Consider the following 21,169-nt stretch of genomic DNA (forward strand, 5'->3'; position numbering starts at 1 on the left):
AGCATAAGATTACCGGAGCCTGAAGAAGTTAGATGCCGCCCTGGAAAACATAGATGCATCCATAGGCCATAGGCTATATCTATATTTCCCAGGCAGCCTTATGGCGGCATCCAACTTTTTCAGCCACTGGTAATCAAATGCAGAGCACGCTCATCCCTATTTCACGGGTCGTTTTAAAGGAGCAAATGAGCGCTCTCAGCGCTCGTTTGCTCCTCGTTCCCCGCTCGCTGCCGCCGCTATTCAACGCGGCTGCAGCGAGCGGTTGAGTGCAGGAGGGGGCGGCGGGGAGCTGCGGGGGGGGGCTGCCCGGGTGATCGCTGATCGTCCGGCCAGCCCATAGGATACAGCAGCATCTGCTGCCGATGCTCCTATTTAATGGAGCGACAGCAGCAGATCGCTGCTATATCAGTCGCTTGTTTTTCAACATGTTTAAAAACAAGCGACTGCAACGATCAGCTGACATGAACGATGTCGGCTGATCGTTGCACTCTATTCCAAGGGACGATTATTGTCCGTAGCGGCCGATATCAGCCGAATACGGACGATAATCGTTCCGTGGAATAGGGCCTTTAGTCTAAATAGTGATGACCAATAGATGTGTGGGTGACAACCCTGCTAAACAAGCTGCGACATAAGGAGGAGGGTGGGATGCTGCTTCTACATATATAGAAAAAAGCCATACTTACCTAGCCCTGATCCCCTGCTGCTCCTCTTTACCTCAATCCAGTCCCACATTCTTCTCTTTTCTTCCTGCTCCTCAGATGAGCAGAGAGCGGGACTGATGATTGGCTGAGATGGGGCACCACTGGTCCTGCCCCTGAAGAGAGGAGGGCGATGAAGTTGAAGCAGCAGGGGAGTAGGGGGAGGTAAGTATCCTTTTTCTATTCTCTATATAAAATTTTACACTATAGCTGGAATCCCCCTTTAAGGAACCATCTTGATGAGGACCCTAATTCTGCGTTTCAGCACCAGCTCCGCCTTTTTCTAGTAGTCTTCTGTTTAGTCCGCAGTCTTCTTTGTCAGCCTGATGTCTCACTGCTAATAGTGGCGTCTGTGAATATAATTCAGGATGTTATAGCGTCTCAGCTGTAAAACACTTCCAGAAATCTCACCAAATAAATAAAAACAAATGGTGACAATGGCGCGGCGTCCGTCTCCGCCAGACGTTTAGTGTCTTTATATCATGCCGACAGCTGCTAAAATCTCCTCCCCAGTCCTTGACACCTTTATATAAGTCGCTGCCAAAAAGTGACAAATCTCTTGCTATTAAGTTGCCGGTGTCACCGTTGAGATGGCCGAGTCTCTGATGAGGAAACGTCCATCATCTCCACAAATATATTCTTACCCCTCCCGGCGCCAAGTGCCTCTCCATCACCACCCGCCAGCACCAATCCTTCAAGGGCCGTCACATCCCAGACCGCACGTCATCCCCACAGCCCAGGGACTCTGTCCGGCCGCTAGGCATTCTGGTTATATCCGAGCCCCCCCCCCCCCTGCTTCGGGCTCGGATACGTTACATGAAGTTCTTTGCAGCGTCTCTCTATAAAAGCATTTTCCATCCTTTGCTGTGGATTAACCTGAAGGAATTTTAGCCTCTGGCGGATGATTTTAAAACCCACCCACGGCCGCCATTGTCCGACCCCACAAATTATTAGGTGTAAAAGCAAATTAAATGGGTTTTCGCTTTGACGCCTACACATGAAACCTCTATTATATATTGTAATATGTCTGAGAGGAGCAGACGGGAAAAGGGAGGAAAGAGGAAATCATAAGCTAGATGGATAGGAGATAGATAGATAGATAGATAGATAGGAGATAGATAGATAGATAGATAGATAGATAGGAGATAGATAGATAGATAGATAGATAGGAGATAGATAGATAGATAGATAGATAGATAGGAGATAGATAGGAGATAGATAGATAGATAGATAGATAGATAGATAGATAGATAGATAGATAGAGATAGATAGAAAGATAGAAAGATAGATAGGAGATAGATCGATAGGAAATAGATAGGAGATAGATAGATAGATAGGAGATAGATAGGAGATAGATAGGAAATAGATAGATAGGAGATAGATAGGAAATAGATAGATAGATAGATAGATAGATAGGAGATAGATAGATAAATATAGGTGATAGATAGAAGATAGATAGGAGATAGATAGATAGATAGATAGATAGATAGATAGATAGATAGATAGATAGGAGATAGATAGATAATAGATAGATAGATAGGAGATAGATAGATAGATAGGAGATAGATAGATAGATAGATAGATAGATAGGAGATAGATAGATAGATAGATAGGAGATAGATAGATAGATAGGAGATAGATAGATAGGAGATAGATAGATAGGAGATAGATAGATAGATAGGAGATAGATAGATAGATAGATAGATAGATAGATAGATAGGAGATAATGTAGATTACCACAGAACTCGAAAATCTGTGCAAAAACATGTGGTTTATTTAGCCGCCATGTTTCGCTCTGGCACTGCGATCTCTCAGTACATCTACCGCTTTATAGCTGAGAGGTTTTCTCTTCACAATGATAGGAAGTCCAGGTGAGCGGGCCAGGTGTGGGTGATCAGACATGCGGCCTACTACCCCACCGCCATGTTGAGCTCCTCAGTCCCCACCCCCGCACTATTCGCAGTATGTGGAGAGATCACGGCCGTGTCTTGGATGTCATCCGCCTCTTTGCAGCCGGCAGTTTTATATTCCTCACCACTATGGCGGAGGGTTTACTCCCCTTTAAGCGTCTCTAATCGCAGCGGCTTCTGCCTTATCTGCGCCGTGTGCTGAAAATCAAGCGAGAAAATCCACTATATCTAATGGCGGAAAAGTAAAAACAAAGATTATGGGCTGGAGGGTGGAGGAGTCTGATGGGACTCCTCCGGCAAGGTCAGTCTAATCCCTCTAAAGACTCATCTGATAAAGGTAGAGAGCAATTCTAGAAAAACCTGCGGCCGGGAACTATGGTGGTGTACAGGGGGGCCGCAGCTTATTGTTAACTACTGCTAAGACTTTAGGCTGAATTAGATAAGAAAAACATGGCTGCCCTCCTCCAGACACAGCGCCAAACCCATCCAAGTGTTGTGTCCGCTGCTGCAACAATGTCATCACCATTTTACCCTGGAAGAAAATTATTTTAAATCAGCTAGGTTTTAGAAAGTTATATAGATTTGTAATTTTTCTGTTTACAAATCTCCAGTCTTCCAGTACTTATCAGCTGTTGTATGTCCTGCAGGAAGTGGTGTATTCTCTACAGTGGGACACAGTGCTCTCTGCTGCCACCTCTGTCCATGTCAGGAACAGTTCAGAGCAGCAGCAAATCCCCATAGAAAACCTCTCCTGCTCTGGACAGTTCCTGACATGGACAGAGGTGGCAGCAGAGAGCACTTCTAACAGGAAGTTGTGCTGCGCTTCTTTTACATTGTGGTGTTGTCTCAGCACTATCCTCTTGTGAGCTCAAGCCTTCCTGTGTATTGTCACCACCTCTTACCAGCCCCTGCAGCCTACATCACCATCTCCCTGTCTTATACATATATCTTATCTCATGTGTCATGTGAATAAATGCCTCAGCCAGAGGAGCAGACAGGGAGCGCATGCAGAAGGTGCTGCAGATATACTGGCTGCACAGCAATAGTACTGAAATGTTCTGCAGTGTTGTGCTGGCAGGAGCTCCGTGGGAGGGTTGTGATAAAGAGCTGAGGGAAACCAGTGCATTCTGGGAATTGTAGTACTACTCCATAGGGAAACTAGACTGAGGACAGGCACTGGAGCTTGTGGTATATGCCTAACTCTCTATAGCAATATATTCATGTGGAGATGGTTTAGGCTGCACGTTGTTCTTCCTGGGTGGATCAAGGCGGAACCCCGCCCCCGAGGAAGCACCTTAAAGAGAACAGTCATATTGAACAGGTTATAAAGCAGGAGCTGATATATATTTCTATGAAAAGATTCAGTATAAACCTCAGTGGGTGGTCCTAGGTTATAATTGGAAACTATCTTTTGTAGGTAGGGAAGACTGTCAATCACTGACTAGGACCGCCCACTGGACTCCTAAAGTGAGACACAGTATATACCTCTAATGTATATCTACTTTAAGCGATGGGCAGCTCCACAGGCACATACGGATATCAGCTCGGCGTGACTTTGGAGTTAGGGGGTTTATTTTTTATTAGAATAACAACGCAACAAAATACCCAAAAAATGTACAACGTGATCGTGACTCAAGTGCAACATGTGATAATACAAAGTCTCATAAAAGTGGTCGGTTCATAGGGATCAGCTGGACATTCAGTGCTATAGGGTAATATGCAGGAAGACATAGCAGTCAGGTGGATGGAGCAGAGCTGAATCGGTTACTGAGCTTATTAAGAGCGTGTGACCTTCTCTCCCCCAGTAACAGGACCCCCACCTACCATTCATAAGACTGGGACCCCCAGGCAGCAGGTGTGACACGGCTGTGACTACAACCCCTGCACCCCCAGATCACAGCACATCACACCAAATGGCAGACTCATTGACAAATCCAGCTCTGCTACATCTTCTGAAACGTAATGTAACAAATGTATTTAATAAAAGCTGCAAGTGCAAATTCATCAATGAAACTTATCCAAAGAGCAGAAACAAAATGGTCGGCCTGACCGTGCTCGGATAACGTGGTGAAAGAGAGCGGGATTGTTACAGCAAAGCCGCCAACCTGAATTCATTTAGGAGAGAATTGCTTAAAGGGGTTATGTAGCATTAGAAACACATGGCTGCTTTCTTACATAAACAGCGCCACCTCTGTCCTCAGGGTTTGTGCAGAATTGAAACTCTGCTCCACTCACTTCAATGGAACTGAACTGCAATACGGCACACAGCCTGGCGCTGAGGGGCGCTGTTTCTGTTTTGGTTTTTCTAATCTTAAATAACCCTTTTACAGGAGAATTCCACAAAAACTGCAAGTCCTCCAAGTACCATTTCAAGTACCATAACTGGGATTCGATTTTTAAGCAGCGAATAAATAATTAAAGGGATTATCCAGCGCTACAAAAACATGGCCACTTTCTTCCAGAGACAGCACCGCTCTTGTCTCCAGATCAGGTGTGGTTTGCAATTAAGCTTCATTCACTTTAACGAACCAAAGTTACAGAACCTGCACCCAAACTGGAGACTAGAGGGGTGCTGGCTCTGGAAGAGAGAGGCCATGTTTTTGTAGCGCTGGATAACCCCTTTAAGGTCTGCTATACATTAACAAACAGTGCCCAGAGGCGGCACATACTGCATGTATTACAAACCGAGCTGCAATACCAGACGCGGCCTATAGTCAAGAGTGGCGCTGTTTCCAAGCTTAATATAATAGGTTATAGTGACCACCCAGAATCATGCTCCCCCACCAGAAGTGCCTATAACTACGCAGTAACAAAGTACAGGAAATACATTGCCATAAAAGAGAATGCCGAAAAACAAACACAATACAAAATAAAGAGATAATTCACATTCTTCGATATACGTCAAGATCAAAGGCTAAAAACAAAGCGATAACGTGATAAAAATATCTAACAAACAGAGAAGCCGCCTCCTCCCGGACACGTCTGCTCTAATATACAGAGAAGCCGCCTCCCCCTGGACACATCTGCTATAATATACAGAGAAGCCGCCTCCCCCTGGACACATCTGCTATAATATACAGAGAAGCCGCCTCCTCCCGGACACGTCTGCTCTAATATACAGAGAAGCCGCCGCCCCCTGAACACATCTGCTATAATATACAGAGAAGCCGCCTACCCCCGGACACATCTGCTCTAATATACAGAGAAGCCGCCTCCTCCTGGATACGTCTGCTCTAATATACAGAGAAGCCGCCTACCCCCGGACACATCTGCTCTAATATACAGAGAAGCTGCCTCCCCCTGGACACATCTGCTCTAATATACAGAGAAGCCGCCTCCCCCTGGACACATCTGCTATAATATACAGAGAAGCCGCCTACCCCCGGACACATCTGCTCTAATATACAGAGAAGCCGCCTACCCCCGGACACGTCTGCTCTAATATACAGAGAAGCCGCCTCCTCCTGGATACGTCTGCTCTAATATACAGAGAAGCCGCCTCCTCCTGGATACGTCTGCTCTAATATACAGAGAAGCCGCCTCCTCCCGGACACGTCTGCTCTAATATACAGAGAAGCCGCCTCCTCCCGGACACGTCTGCTCTAATATACAGAGAAGCCGCCTCCTCCAAGACACGTCTGCTCTAATACACAGAGAAGCCGCCTCCTCCGGGACACATCTGCTCTAATACACAGAGAAGCCGCCTCCTCCCGGACACATCTGCTATAATATACAGAGAAGCCGCCTCCTCCCAGACACGTCTGCTCTAATATACAGAGAAGCCGCCTCCTCCCGGACACGTCTGCTCTAATATACAGAGAAGCTGCCTCCTCCCAGACACGTCTGCTCTAATATACAGAGAAGCCGCCTCCTCCCGGACACGTCTGCTCTAATATACAGAGAAGCCGACTCCTCCCGGACATGTCTGCTCTAATACACAGAGAAGTCGCCTCCTCCGGGACACGTCTACTCTAATACACAGAGAAGCCGCCTCCTCCGGGACACGTCTGCTCTAATATACAGAGAAGCCGCCTCCTCCGGGACACGTCTGCTCTAATATACAGAGAAGCCGACTCCTCCCGGACACGTCTGCTCTAATATACAGAGAAGCCGACTCCTCCCGGACACGTCTGCTCTAATACACAGAGAAGCCGACTCCTCCCGGACACGTCTGCTCTAATACACAGAGAAGCCGCCTCCTCCCGGACACGTCTGCTCTAATACACAGAGAAGCTGCCTCCTCCGGGACACGTCTGCTCGAATATACAGAGAAGCCGCCTCCTCCCGGACACATCTGCTCTAACTTATGAGGTAAACCTCCTGGAAATGTCCAACTGGGCTTTACCATTGTCCTTGTCAATGGGGCGTTCCCCTACACTGACACACCCTACAGACATAATGGTAACACCCAGTTGTCAGTTTATACATTTCCAGGCAGAGTAACAGAGGATACGGAGAATGCGACTATTTCTGAATACAGACTCGTCCGGGGAATGAACGGCCTCTCTCACACATGGGAAGATCAGGGTGCTGGTGGATAAAGAGACGTGCTGATATCTGAAACAATGTGAAGGAAGTGTCCGCCATTGCAAAAAGTTTATGTGCATCGCTGTGCATGTTTTTCCTCTAATCAAAGGGTTAAAGGGGTTGTACAGGATAATAAGTCCATGGCTGCCTTATAACTAAAAGAGCGCCACACTTGTTGGCAGGTTGTGTGCGGTACTGCAGCTCACTTTAATGGAGATGAGCTGTAATACCGGACAGAACCCATGGACAGGGGGGGCGCTGTTTATGGAAGAAAGCAGCCATGTTTTTATAATCATGGACAACCCCTTTAACCGCTAATAATAAGCAGAAACTTGTCCGGATTAATGGAATCTATTTCTATCAGTTGGGAGTGATCTATTCAGAACCATAGGCCTAATGATTGACAGAATATTAGTAACTATCAGGAGGACTATGGCAGGCTCTAAGACCCAGGAGCCTCATGCATTGTGAGGATGATTGGCTGTCAGTCCGGCGTCTGCAGGGTTTGCTCATGCGGCAGGACGGAGTCACATCCACAGATCTCATCCACATCTAGTCATCAAACTTGCTGTAGGGGTGATCCATATCCTGCAGGAGACCTAGAAAATAAAGACAAACGGCATTAGAAAACGCTGCCTCATCCCTGACGGCACAAATTTAAAGTAATAAAGGGTTAAAGGGGATGTTCACCAAGATTTTTTTTTTTCAATTTAACTTTTTTCAGAAAGTTATGCAGATTTGTAAATTACTTCTATTTAAAAGTGTCCAATCTTCCAGTACTTATCAGCTGCTGTATGTCCTGCAGGAAGTGGTGTATTCTCTCCAGTCTGACACAGTGCTCTCTGCTGCCATCTCTGTCCATGTCAGGAACTGTCCAGAGCAGGAGAGGTTTTCTATGAAGATTTGCTGCTGTTCTGGACACTTCCTGACATGGAAAGAGGTGGCAGCAGAGAGCACTGTGTTAGACTGGAGAGAATACACAACTTCCTGTAGGACATACAGCAGCTGATAAGTACTGGAAGACTGGAGACTTTTTTAATAGAAGTAAATGGATTATCAGTAAAAAAGAGAGAATTCCAGCAGTTACTTTCTATCCAGCAATTTGCTCAGGACGGTATAATAACCCGACCTCAGAATAAAGAACAAACTGCTGAGTTTTATGATAAGGAAAAATAATGAGATTGCCATCTAATGGTGTGTTGTGGTACTGCAGTTTTTTTTTTTCCAATACAAAAACCCAGGAAACAAAAAGGTTGGGTATGTGTAGGGGTGGGGGTGTTGGGGGTGGGGTGCGCTGTATTAGGGGACATTCACAGCTCCCTGTTTTGCTCTTCTCATTGCTCCCCATGAGGAGATCTCTCTCCAACGTGACCCTCACTGTTTACCCCGGCAGACGGCCGCAGCACCAGGTCGGGTTTGCATTTCATACATAATAAATTAGATTACGAGGAAATTGGATTGAACAACTCCATGTATTCTCCATTATATCTACAGAGCTAAACGATCCTGACACCTGAGACGGCAGATAAAGTAAGAGCAGAATCATCTCCTTATCGTGTTCTCCTCCAAGTATATTAGCAGCCGAAAATATCACCACAAAGTGAGCAAACCGACCTATTTACTATATATACAGGCTATACCGCCACATACAGCATATACAGGCTATACCACCATATACAGGCTATACCACTATATACAGCATATACAAGCTATACCGCCACATACAGCATATACAGGCTATACCACTATATACAGCATATACAGGCTATACCACTATATACAGCATATACAGGCTATACCACTATATACAGCATATACAGGCTATACCGCCACATACAGCATATACAGGCTATACCGCTATATACAGCATATACAGGCTATACCGCCATATACAGCATACACAGGCTATACAGCATATACAGGCTATACCGCCACATACAGCATATACAGGCTATACCGCCACATACAGCATATACAGGCTATACCGCCACATACAGCATATACAGGCTATACCACCGCATACAGCATATACAGGCTATACAGCCGCATACAGCATAGACAGGCTATGCCGCCACATACAGCATATACAGGCTATACAGCCGCATACAGCATAGACAGGCTATACCGCCACATACAGCCCATTACTGCATATAGAGGCTATACCACCACATACAGCATATACAGTCTCTACTGTCACATACAGCCCTTTACTTCATATACGGGCTATAAGAAAGGTTTTCTTTCTTAAGCTCCAGTGTGTCTCCATGGTAACAGACAACAAAATGTGTAGTCAGAGTCTACAGTTATACTCTCTTCAGTCTGTCACATATGGTTTTCTAATTTGAGGCTGTGTTCACACTACGTATATTTCAGTCAGTATTGCAACCAAAACCAGGAGTGGATAAAAAACACAGAAAGGCTCTGTTCACACAATGTTGAAATTGAGTGGATGGCCACCATTTAATGGCAAATATTTGCTGTTATTTTAGAACAACGGCTGTTATATTGAAATAATGGCCGTTATTTACTGTTATATGGCGGTTATCCACTCAATTTTACATTGTGTGAACAGATCCTTTCTGTGTTTTTAATCCACTCCTGGTTTTGGTTGCAATATGAGGACCACAATACTGACTGAAATATACGTAGTGTGAACGCAGCCTAAAGGGGTTTTCTGGGGAGCAGAAAAAAGGTCCTGCCTGGTCTGCTACCTGATGCTCCACTTCTCGTCTACCTTCCGGAAGAGGGGGGGGCATGTTGCGTGCATTGTATGAGGGCGAAATCATGTCCGTACACAATGTCCTGTAACAGCATCTTTGGTAATATTGGGCAGCTACTGAACATCCCATGTGGGCATGGTTTCACCCGCCTGAGACTCTCAAGAGTATGGACGGGTCCTTTCAAAACTGCCAGGGTAAGGAAGTGGAAAGAGTGGAACCTTTTCTGTTCCCTGGATAACCCCTTTAAGGCTCCTATACTCACCATTTTCAGTGGGACCAGCCCACCATCTCTTGTATTTGGGGGCCTTTTGATTCTCCCCCAACATCATCTGTCGTGGGAGTGTTAAGAGGCCCCGAACTGCATGGACTGGAGAAGGATTGGATATTAACTGCCCGATCCTTTTGTTCTCAGATAAATAAACCACCACCAAAGAAGAAGGACGACAGCAGCTCAGCCTAAGGGAAGACATGGAATGTGGCTTTACGATCCGACTACACAGGGTTTGTTTGTTGTCTGTTACCATGGAGACACATAGGTCTGCATTAGGAAAAAAAAAAATTGGAGATTCTTAACGAAAACTATTTGGATATTTTATGTTAGAAGTTTTGGAAAAATAGCGAATGGCGCTCACGATAAAGCAAAGGGCGGAGATCCACTTTATGGCTGGTTATAACCATCCGCGGCTGTTAAACCGATACATGCGGGGTCTGTGTCAGTGTAATAACCGAGTGAGATCAGGTAGAAACAGGTGCGGTAGCGGCTGCGATTATTTCTCCAGGATTTGCCGTGGATCCAGGCTTTATGAGAAGACACACCGACCTTCACCGCTATTTGTACAGATGGAGCCGCTTGTTTAAAGTTCACTCTCTCTTGTATCATCTGCGGCTCGAGACCCCCGCACCTGACATTTTAAAATTGCTTTGCTCTCTAGTTCCCGGGAGGAGAAGTAGTCGTCGACCATGCGGCAATTTTTATATTGAGTAATCGGCAATATACCGAAAGGGTCAAGGTAAAATTTGCCAGTTGACTTCACGGAGGGACATGAAAAATCCCAGTTATATTTAGCCGCAGATAATGGATCATTTCACAGATCAGCTGAATGCACAGACACTCGCTTTATTCTATAGCAAAAAAACTGCGCTGGAAAATGCCAGAATAAAAGTGTGCAGCAAAGTGGGAAGCTGTGAAGACTGGTGAAGGAGCCAGGGACTGGAGGTGTATGTGCTGTCAATCATCCGGATGCAGATCCGCACAACAATGCATCACCAAACCGGAGCAACAAGGAGGAGGGAAACCTGGAAGGAGATGGGGAGTCATAGTGGGGACAAGAATGAGATGGGGAACCATGCTGGGGACCAAGATGAAGATAGGAAGCCATGCTGGGACCAGGAGTAAGATGAGAAGCCATGCTGGGACCAGGAATGAGATGGGGAGTCATAGTGGGGACGAGAATGAGATGGGGAACCATGCTGGGGACCAAGATGAAGATAGGAAGCCATGCTGGGACAGGAATGAGATGGGGAGCCATAGTGGGGACAAGAATGAGATGGGGAACCATGCTGGGGACCAAGATGAAGATAGGAAGCCATGCTGGGACCAGGAGTAAGATGAGAAGCCATGCTGGGACCAGGAATGAGATGGGGAGTCATAGTGGGGACGAGAATGAGATGGGGAACCATGCTGGGGACCAAGATGAAGATAAGAAGCCATGCTGGGACCAGGAATAAGATGGGGAGTCATAGTGGGGAAAAGAATGAGATGGGGAACCATGCTGGGGACCAAGATGAAGATAAGAAGCCATGCTGGGACCAGGAATGAGATGGGGAGTCATAGTGGGGACGAGAATGAGATGGGGAACCATGCTGGGGACCAAGATGAAGATAGGAAGCCATGCTGGGGACCAAGAATGAGATGAGAAGCCATGCTGGGGACCAAGAATGAGATGAGAAGCCATGCTGGGACCAAGAATAACATGGGAAGACATGTTGGGGTCAGGAATGAGATGAGAATCCCTGCTGGGGACCTGCAGTAAGATGGGAAACCATACTGGGACCAGGAGTAAGATGGGAAGTAATGCTGGCACCAGGAGTAAGAAAGAAAACCATACTGGGACAAGGAGTAAGATTGGAAGCCATACTGAGACTAGGAGTACAATGGGAAGTCATGCTGGGACCAGGGGTAAGACGGTAAGATGGGAAGCTATGATGGGACCAGGAGTAAGATGGGAAGTCATCCTGGAAAGCAGGAGTAGGATAGGAAGCCATGCTGGGACCAGGAGTAAGACGGTAAGATGGGAAGCTATGATGGGACCAGGAGTACGATGAGAAGCCATGCTGTAAACTAGGAATGAGATGGGGGGACCAGGGCTAAGAGGAGACCAGGATTTATGTGGCGAGCCATGTTGTGGACTAAGAATTAGATGGTGGCCATGCTGTGGACTAGGAATGAGATAGACAGCTTTACTGGGCACTATAAATCAGAATAATCCTGGGGACAAGGAATGGGTGGGGCAGGGGGGCCTTCCATGTTATGGACCAGAAATTCAACAAATATAAGATATTTTTTGTCGCTTCCATTTCATTGTTTGCGTTTTCTGGCTGTAGATGCTTGCTGACTCCAGTAGACACCATAATCTTTCTTTTTTTGGTGGTTTTGGTGTATACTCTTTCTTAGCAGGACTCAAAAAAGTGCAGCAGACCAGCGTTTTGACTTAGTCAAAAGAAGACTGTATTGAGTCCATTAAAGTCCATATACATGCCGGGAGTGTACTGTGGTCTACAGCAGATGATATTCTCACATACACCTTCAACATGCAACCGGAAATATGATATGGATGGACCCTTAGATGCCATGGTCACGTGCATGGTCATATGCATCTAAGGGGTTAAGCAACCAAGATCCATGATATCTCTGACCTTGGCTGTTGCCTTCAGAGGCCGGATGTCAATCACAGCTTCAGTGTTCGCACCATCACTATGCCATACAGTTATGGTCCTGGTGTCCTTAAGAAGAGTTGGTAACGTTAGTAAGAGAAGGTCTCCATCTATTACAGAACTATGGATAGTTTCCCACCCAGATAGATCCATCATTGTGTGGAGCTCTGGAACCCCTAGTGATGCCTAATACAATGGAGCTATGAATGGCAAGCCATAAGACTGGACTGGGTCAGGAACGGATTCGGCAATGTTATCTGAACACAAACGTTCGCTATTTGACTTCCAGCGGCTATAGAACTTGGATGCTGGCCTAGACCTGCAGAAAAACATGGCTACCGACTATTGCCTATGAATGTTTCCATGTTTTCCAGGACTTTCTAAAAGCGACATCCAACTTCTGCAGTTGCGGAGAATCAAATGCCGAAAATTTGGGTTGAGATAACGTTGCCGAATCCGAACATTTTGATAAATCTGTTCAACATTAGTAAAGCCCCATCTTTGACCCAGTTCTGTGTCGGACCACCTCCAACCTCCTTCTATTCACGGTCCCTCTATTATCGGCATCCGTAGGACCGTACCCTCCCTCATATATGGGCTCCAATCTCTTATTAACACTGATGATCATGTGAACTGGTATATTCTATGTTCCTGTATTAAATGGAACAATGTTTTCTTAGAATATCAGTTCCACTCCTCAGCTCTCTAGTGCGGAGGGGGCCGCGGTCTCGCTAAACTTTCATTCGAGAGATAAGGATTGGCAATGTCTTGTAATGCATTTCTAATGGCCTCTCCTGAGTGAGTCATCAATGTCTCCCGGGTGGGGGGTTTAACCTCCGGGACCTCAATCAATGCACACAACCCATGGGGCCAGGTAACGCGCATTGGCCTCCGCGGCTTCTGTCCTACACAGTACAACCTCCAGCCATGTGAAGATCTGCAACGTAACCCTCTTCAATGGTTCTCGAGTGACTTTGTGTCAGTGCGGATGAAGCAGCAAATCAATACACACAATCTGCGCTTTTCTTAGAAAGTTAAGCATGTTCTTGGAGAATAGAGAGAGCAGTGGTCTCCCATGAGGGCTGAGTGAGACCCCCGGGAGCTGACAGACCATAAACCGCAGCCTCCTACTACTGGAAATCATTGGGATATTATCACCTGGATATAGATCATGGATTACCTGTCTCCATGAGAAGTGATAACCCTCAAAGGGATACTTCAGAAGAAAAAAAAATTAACTGGTGTCAGGAAGTGCTAGAGATTTGTAATTTGCTTCTATTAAAAAATCTCCAGTCTTCCAGTACTTATTAGCTGCTGTATGTTCTGCAGGAAGTGGTGTATTCTCTCCAGTGTGACACAGTGCTATTGTGGTGTCCCACCACAGGTGTTACTAGTTTGAACACCCCTCGCAAAAGCCTTGTACTGTAGGACACAATGTGGTAATGAAGGTGTATATTTGAGTTTTACTACAAGAGGTCACTGTCTATATATTTGTAACTGTTGCACAGCTGTGGTCATGTAAGGGTTATTGTTTTGTTTGTGATCTTCACACCAATGAGTTACTCTTCTCTTCTACCTATCTCCATTTCTTCTCGCACTCTCTTCTCCACCACTCACAGGAGCTGTTACATAAACCTTGTAGGAAGTATTTCACATGGTAAGTGAAAGTGTAGACCCACACCTAGTCGGTCCTTTTCTGTTTTTCAGTGGAGCAAGACACACAGATCAGGCATCCCTGCTGAGTTTAGCCAGGAGCCTGGCTGTCAGGTTCCCTGTCCGGGACAGACCAGCTGTAGTGTAACCCTTATAGGGGACACAGAGACTTTCTTTCCTAAAGTAACATCTATCCTCAAGATGCAGGGCTAAACACCTAACTAGAAGACAAGTCAGCGATCACCCCAGCCCAAACCGTGAACATATCTACACAGTGCAGGAAAGTATCCTAAGGTAGAGGAACTGATCCGGATAGAGCAAAGCAGCTCAGAGCCTACGTACTCTATCTTGCAACGCAGGTGACACCAGGACACCCTCGGAAACTTCGCTCAACTCAAGTAACTAGGACTGGGGCTTGTGTCGCCATGATAGGACAGGTAACTTGACACTGCAGAGCAAAAGGTGGTATAGTGACAAAGGTTGAAACACGGGCACAAGTATTCTTCTTCTTTCAAGTATTCTCTTCAAGTCTTCTTCTTCTAAAGTTCCGGCAGAGCACAGTACTACATTGGGTTGGGACTCTCACGACCTACTCCTCTCCACTACTCTGAACGCTCTCTACTCTTTTCAGCATGTAACTGCACTGCTGTCCACACTGCTACTCTTCTCTCTACCTCATCCAGCTCTCTGTGCAGATCTAGTGAAGTCAAGTCTGTATTATACTATTCACTTGTATCACAGAAGATTTACCAGTAAAAAAAGTTTATTTATTTTGTTGGGTGATTTTTGCACCAGCACCTACACAGCAGCTACACCGTCCTTGGGTCATTTCCTCTTTCTGTGGGTGGTGGTACAGACAGTCCGGGTGGGTCATCTCTCTCTACTTGGGACCAACGTGATAAGTGCCCAAGGGACCAATCACAACCTGGCAGGTCACCGACCATTGGGGAAGGATATAGCCAGCCACAAAAACTAAAAGCAGATGTGCCACCATACCTGTGTCAGCATTTGAGTCACAACAACCTACCACCTGGCTGAGCTATACTCCACTGACCAACAGTCACACAGTACCATCTAGCACGTCACCGGTGGAGCACACAACACACTCTCTGCTGCCACCTCTGTCCATGTCAGGAACTGTCCAGAGCAGGAGAGGTTTTCTATGGATATTTGCTGCTGCTCTGGACAGTTCCTGACATGGACAGAGGTGGCAGCAGAGAGCGCTGTGTCAGACTGGAGAGAATACACCACTTCCTGCAGGACATACAGCAGCTGATAAGTACTGGATGAATGGAGATTTGTAAAGAGGAGTAAATTACAAATCTATATAACTTTCTGGCACAGGTTGATTTGAAAGAAATTATTATTTTTTTTTCTGAACTACTCCTTTATGGACCCAGTCTAATTTGTGATCAGCTGATAGGCGGGGGTTCCAGGTGTCAGCACCCTGCTGATCAAACATTGATGACCTATCCTGTAGATAGATCATCAATCTTATAAACCTGGACAACCCCTTTAACCTCCATTGAGTTTTTACTTCAGAAACCAATACCATCCACCCTAACCAGCACCATCCAACCTAACCAGTACTACATATCCTATGCAGTACCATCTACCCTAACCAGTACCACATATCCTATGCAGTACCATCTACCCTAACCAGCACCATCCAACCTAACCAGTACCACATACCCTAACCAGCACCATCCAACCTAACCAGTACCACATACCCTATGCAGTACCATCTACCCTAACCAGTACCACATACCCTAACTAGCACCATCCACCCTAACCAGCACCATCTACCCTAACCAGTACCACATACCCTAACCAGCACCATCTACCCTAACCAGTACCACATACCCTAACTAGCACCATCCAACCTAACCAGTACCACATACCCATACCCAATGCAGTACCGTCTACCCTAACCAGTACCACATACCCTAACTAGCACCATCCAACCTAACCAGCACCATCAACCCTAACCAATATTATCTACCCTAACTAGTACCATCTACCCTAACCAGTACCACATACCCTAACCAGCACCATCGACCCTACCTAATATTATCTACCCTAACCAATATTATCTACCCTAACCAGCACCATCTACCCTAACCAGCACCATCGACCCTAACCAATATTATCTACCCTAACCAGTATCATCTACCCTAACCAGCACCATCCAACCTAACCAATATCATCTACCCTAACCAGTACCATCCAACCTAACCAGCACCATCGACCCTAACCAATATTATCTACCCTAACCAGCACCATCTACTCGAACCAGTACCATCTACCCTAACCAGCACCATCCAACCTAACCAATATCATCTACCCTAACCAGTACCATTCAACCTAACCAGTGCCATCTACCCTAACCAGTACCATATACCCTAATACCATCCACCCTAACCAGCGCTACATACCCTATGCAGTACCATCCTCCCTAACCAGTACCATATACCCTATGCAGTACCATCCAACCTAACCAGTGCCATCTACCCTAACCAGTACCATCCACCCTAACCAGCGCTACATACCCTATCCAGCACCATCTAACCTAACCAGTACCATCTACCTTAACCAATAAAACAGAAGGGAGGGGGGAGGAGGTGGAGACCCCTTTAATTTGCACAGTAGGATATGATATAAAGACAATGGGGGAGATTTATCAAACATGGTGTATAGTGACACTGGCTCAGTCACCCCCGGCAACCAATCAGATTCCACCTCTCCTTTTCCAAGGAGTCTGTGAGGAATAAGAGGTGGAATCTGATTGGTTGCCGGGGGTGACTGAGCCAGTGTCACTTTACACCATGTTTGATAAATCTCCGATAATAATTGTATCTTTTTTTTTCGTGTTTCTGAGCGTACACCTTATGAAGAAGCTGTGACGGGAGCCGCTCTTCTCCTCATTGTGTCGCTCTCCTTCTCCATGCCTGGCAATCTCAATATGTAATTACCATCAAGATTATATGAGAAAAGCCGGTCAGGGCAAATGAGAAGAAAAAAAAAAAAAAGTGCATCCGCCATTAGCGTCCCCCCCCCTCCCCCCCCAGACGGGGCTGAGATGACATTTTGTAGTTTAATCTTCTGAGAGTTAATAACTCGCTTCTCATTCTGTCACTCATCCTTATTAAGAGCGAATTAAGTCGGACATGGAGGAGCGGAGCCCCCGGAAGAGCCGCCGCCTCGCAGCTCACACTATTCCCATCTGCAGAAAGGAAATTAGTCATTACGTTCGGCCGTTGTTTTTGCCGCGCGGCCAGAACCCGGTGTCAGGGGGAAGGTAACAAAGGAGGAAAAACAAATCTGCATAAACTTCAATAGGCTGCGTGTAACGGCCCCGACCACCACCTCGGCCACCGCCACCGTGCCGTCTCTGCTAAGGCCGCATAAAGATGACAAAGCCGAGACGTTAAGCTTCACCGCCAAAGGATTAAACTTCATCCCAAACCGTATCCACAAGTCACACTGGGTATTGGGGACACTGATTATAATAGAAGGCCGGGATTATAGTGTAGGGACCGGACCGCTGGCAGGTTGGGCCGCCTCTAGTTTCATACATGATCTGTTCAGAATCCTCTAAACCATATAAAAAGGTGGTCTCTCTCTTTGGAGGACCCGACCTGTCCAGCAATACACAAAAAAACACTGATCTGAATGGACACAGTGTAATGCTCCTTCTCACCTGCGGGGGCGCTGCAGGAAAACTCAACACTTACTGCCAGGTTTTTAAACAAATCCCAGCTGATCACTGATAATTTTCTGATGACACTGTCTCTTTAAGAGAGAGGGTGATATAAAGATAGCATCACTCTCTCCTAAGGACCAGCCCAGTCCTGCAACACATAGACAACCCATTGATTTGAATAGACATTGTGTAATGCTTATTTTCGCCTATGGAGGCGCTGCAGGCAAATTTAATACTTACTGCCAGGTTTTCCAGCTGATCACTGGGGGTCCCAGCAGAATGAATTATTGTGATCAGATTTTTGTCGCGGGACCCTTCTATCAAGTAAGTAAAGTTAGAGGACCTAGAGGTTTATTAAATCTGATCTATAGCGATTCCAAATCTGAATCCTATTTTTTTGAAGCTTTGCATTGTGCCAATAGATGAAAGCTCCCTGATATCTGTATCTTATTTGTTGGCTTTGCCATATAGCCTATGACAGGATGATCAGAGTCATCTCATAGTAACAGAGGGTGGGGGAGGTATTCTGATATGGTGGGATGGAACATTATACATAGAGATAAGGCTGTGTATGCAGCTCCCCTGGTGTGGGGGAGGGGGCTCTACTTTATACTATGACAGTTTGTGTCTTTTATTGTAGTTACAATTCTTTACATTTCACAGTCCATAGAATATACAGGGATATGTTGTATCTATTGTATCCCAAGCCTATAAAGTGCAGCTAACTCTCTGTAACAGGACAGTGAATATGTGCCGAGGGTCACCGTCCCTAACCTAATAAACAGTTCCTGTTATCACCGCTCTGCAGATGTCTTACACGTTGCAGAGAGATGACAGAGGAAAGGTCATCAGATGGAGGAGATTCTAATCTCCCAAAGTAAATAACCTGCACGGAGCCGTCACGGGCCGAGCATCCACCGCACCGCGCAATGATGGAACCGATAGAAAAGAAGGAGAAATAAGGATGATGACATATAAACCTGCCTGTAATACCAGTCTTCCAGTACTTATCAGCTGCTGTATGTCCTGCAGAAAGTTGCGTATTCTCTCCAGTCTGACACCGTGCTCTCTGCTGCCACCTCTGTCCATGTCAGGAACTGTCCAGAGCAGCAGCAAATCCCCATAGAAAACCTCTCCTGCTCTGGACAGTTCCTGACATGGACAGAGGTGGCAGCAGAGAGCACTGTGTCAGACTGGAGAGAATACACCACTTCCTGCAGGACATACAGCAGCTGATAAGTACTGGAAGACTGGAGATTTTGAAATGGAAGTAAATTACAAATCTATATAACTTTCTGACACAAGGTGATTTAAAATATTACTGATGGCCAATTCTTAGGATAGATCCCCTATATCAGGTGGAGCCCAACTCCTGTCTTGATACCTGGGATTGCTGATGTATTAACCAGGTATGGACAGCAACAAGTGTGCGGAGCTGTTGTCAAGTGTGCCGCATCCCCATCAATCAGCAGGAATTGTACCCAGGCCGATCTGGCATTGATGGCTTATTATAAGAATAAGCCATATATATATATTCTAGATTTCATAGAAAGTCACAGAAAATCACCTTCAAAGGGAATAGCCGGGATAAGAAAAACATAGTTGATTTCTTCCAGAAACAGCGCCACTCTTTTCCTCAGTTTGTGTTTGATATTGCGGTTCAGTATGAAACCAAGTTGTAATACCATATATAAACTGAGGATAGGGGTGGCGCTGTTTTTGGAGGAAAGCAGCCAAGTTTATCTAATCCTACATAACCCCTTTATATTGGCGATTGTTCTTGCCAAAATCATAATCTGCTCTACCCAGGCTTACCATAGTACTCGCTGTTGTTAGATCTCCTGCCCCCTGCTTGCTCTGCCCCAGTCTACACAGCAAAGCAGCCAAGTAGGCAGGAAACAGGAAGTGTGAGCCAGCTGTAGCACCTCTAGTGGCCAGTGTGAAAACTGCAATGTCTTTTTCTATGAACATTCAGAAATAAGTGATAGCTCCTCCTAATAAGACTGGGGTAAAGCGTGTGGCCGCAGACACGGCTCTGCTATATATCTCTATACAGGTGAATGGGAGAAACAGGAGAGGGAAGTGTACGATAAACGGCACAGAATATAATGGGAACAGATGATTCAGATGACAGGGCAAAACATTTGGCTTCTGCACAACACGACGTATGAGTCACTGAGTATATAGAACGTTACTGGTTACCGTCCTTTCACTAAAAACAGATAAAAACAACAACAAAATAAAGCAGAAAATAAGGATAAACTCACCGTATTTCTTCCGGATCTCGTTATGTTTTATGGTCCTTTCATTCTTTCTGTAAAAAAAAATTAAAAATTAAAAATTAAAAACACAATTTGTAAATCTGCAGGGAACAGGATCGGGCTCCTAATACACAGAGAACAGGATCGGGCTCCTAATACACAGAGAACAGGATCCGGCTCCTAATACACAGAGAACAGGATCCGGCTCCTAATACACAGAGAACAGGATAGGGCTCCTAATACACAGAGAACAGGATCGGCTCCTAATACACAGAGAACAGGATCCGGCTCCTAATACACAGAGAACAGAGAACAGGATCCGGCTCCTAATACACAGAGAACAGGATCGGGCTCCTAATACAAAGAGAACAGGATCGGGCTCCTAATACACAGAGAACAGGATCGGGCTCCTAATACACAGAGAACAGGATCCGGCTCCTAATACACAGAGAACAGGATAGGGCTCCTAATACACAGAGAACAGGATAGGGCTCCTAATACACAGAGAACAGGATCCGGCTCCTAATACACAGAGAACAGAGAACAGGATCCGGCTCCTAATACACAGAGAACAGAGAACAGGATCCGGCTCCTAATACACAGAGAACAGGATCGGGCTCCTAATACAAAGAGAACAGGATCGGGCTCCTAATACACAGAGAACAGAATCGGGCTCCTAATACACAGGGAACAGGATCCGGCTCCTAATACACAGAGAACAGGATCCGGCTCCTAATACACAGAGAACAGGATCCGGCTC

At 45.9% G+C, this 21,169-nt stretch overlaps 1 protein-coding gene across 1 annotated transcript in view; it reads right to left on the bottom strand.

Moving 5' to 3' along the window:
* Positions 1 to 4,165: 4,165 nt before the first annotated feature.
* The window catches only part of PTTG1IP2 (PTTG1IP family member 2), a 42,368-nt gene continuing 25,364 nt past the window's right edge, over positions 4,166 to 21,169 (bottom strand). Inside the window, exons 6-7 of the mRNA XM_069959466.1 lie at positions 20,416 to 20,462; positions 4,166 to 7,737 (exon numbers count right to left, since the gene is read on the bottom strand). Coding sequence (XP_069815567.1) covers positions 7,691 to 7,737; positions 20,416 to 20,462 — 94 coding nt within the window. The 3' untranslated portion in view covers positions 4,166 to 7,690. The remainder of the gene's footprint in view (positions 7,738 to 20,415; positions 20,463 to 21,169) is intronic.

The sequence above is a fragment of the Dendropsophus ebraccatus genome, chromosome 2 (assembly GCF_027789765.1).
Source record: "Dendropsophus ebraccatus isolate aDenEbr1 chromosome 2, aDenEbr1.pat, whole genome shotgun sequence".
Classification (NCBI taxonomy): domain Eukaryota; kingdom Metazoa; phylum Chordata; class Amphibia; order Anura; family Hylidae; genus Dendropsophus; species Dendropsophus ebraccatus.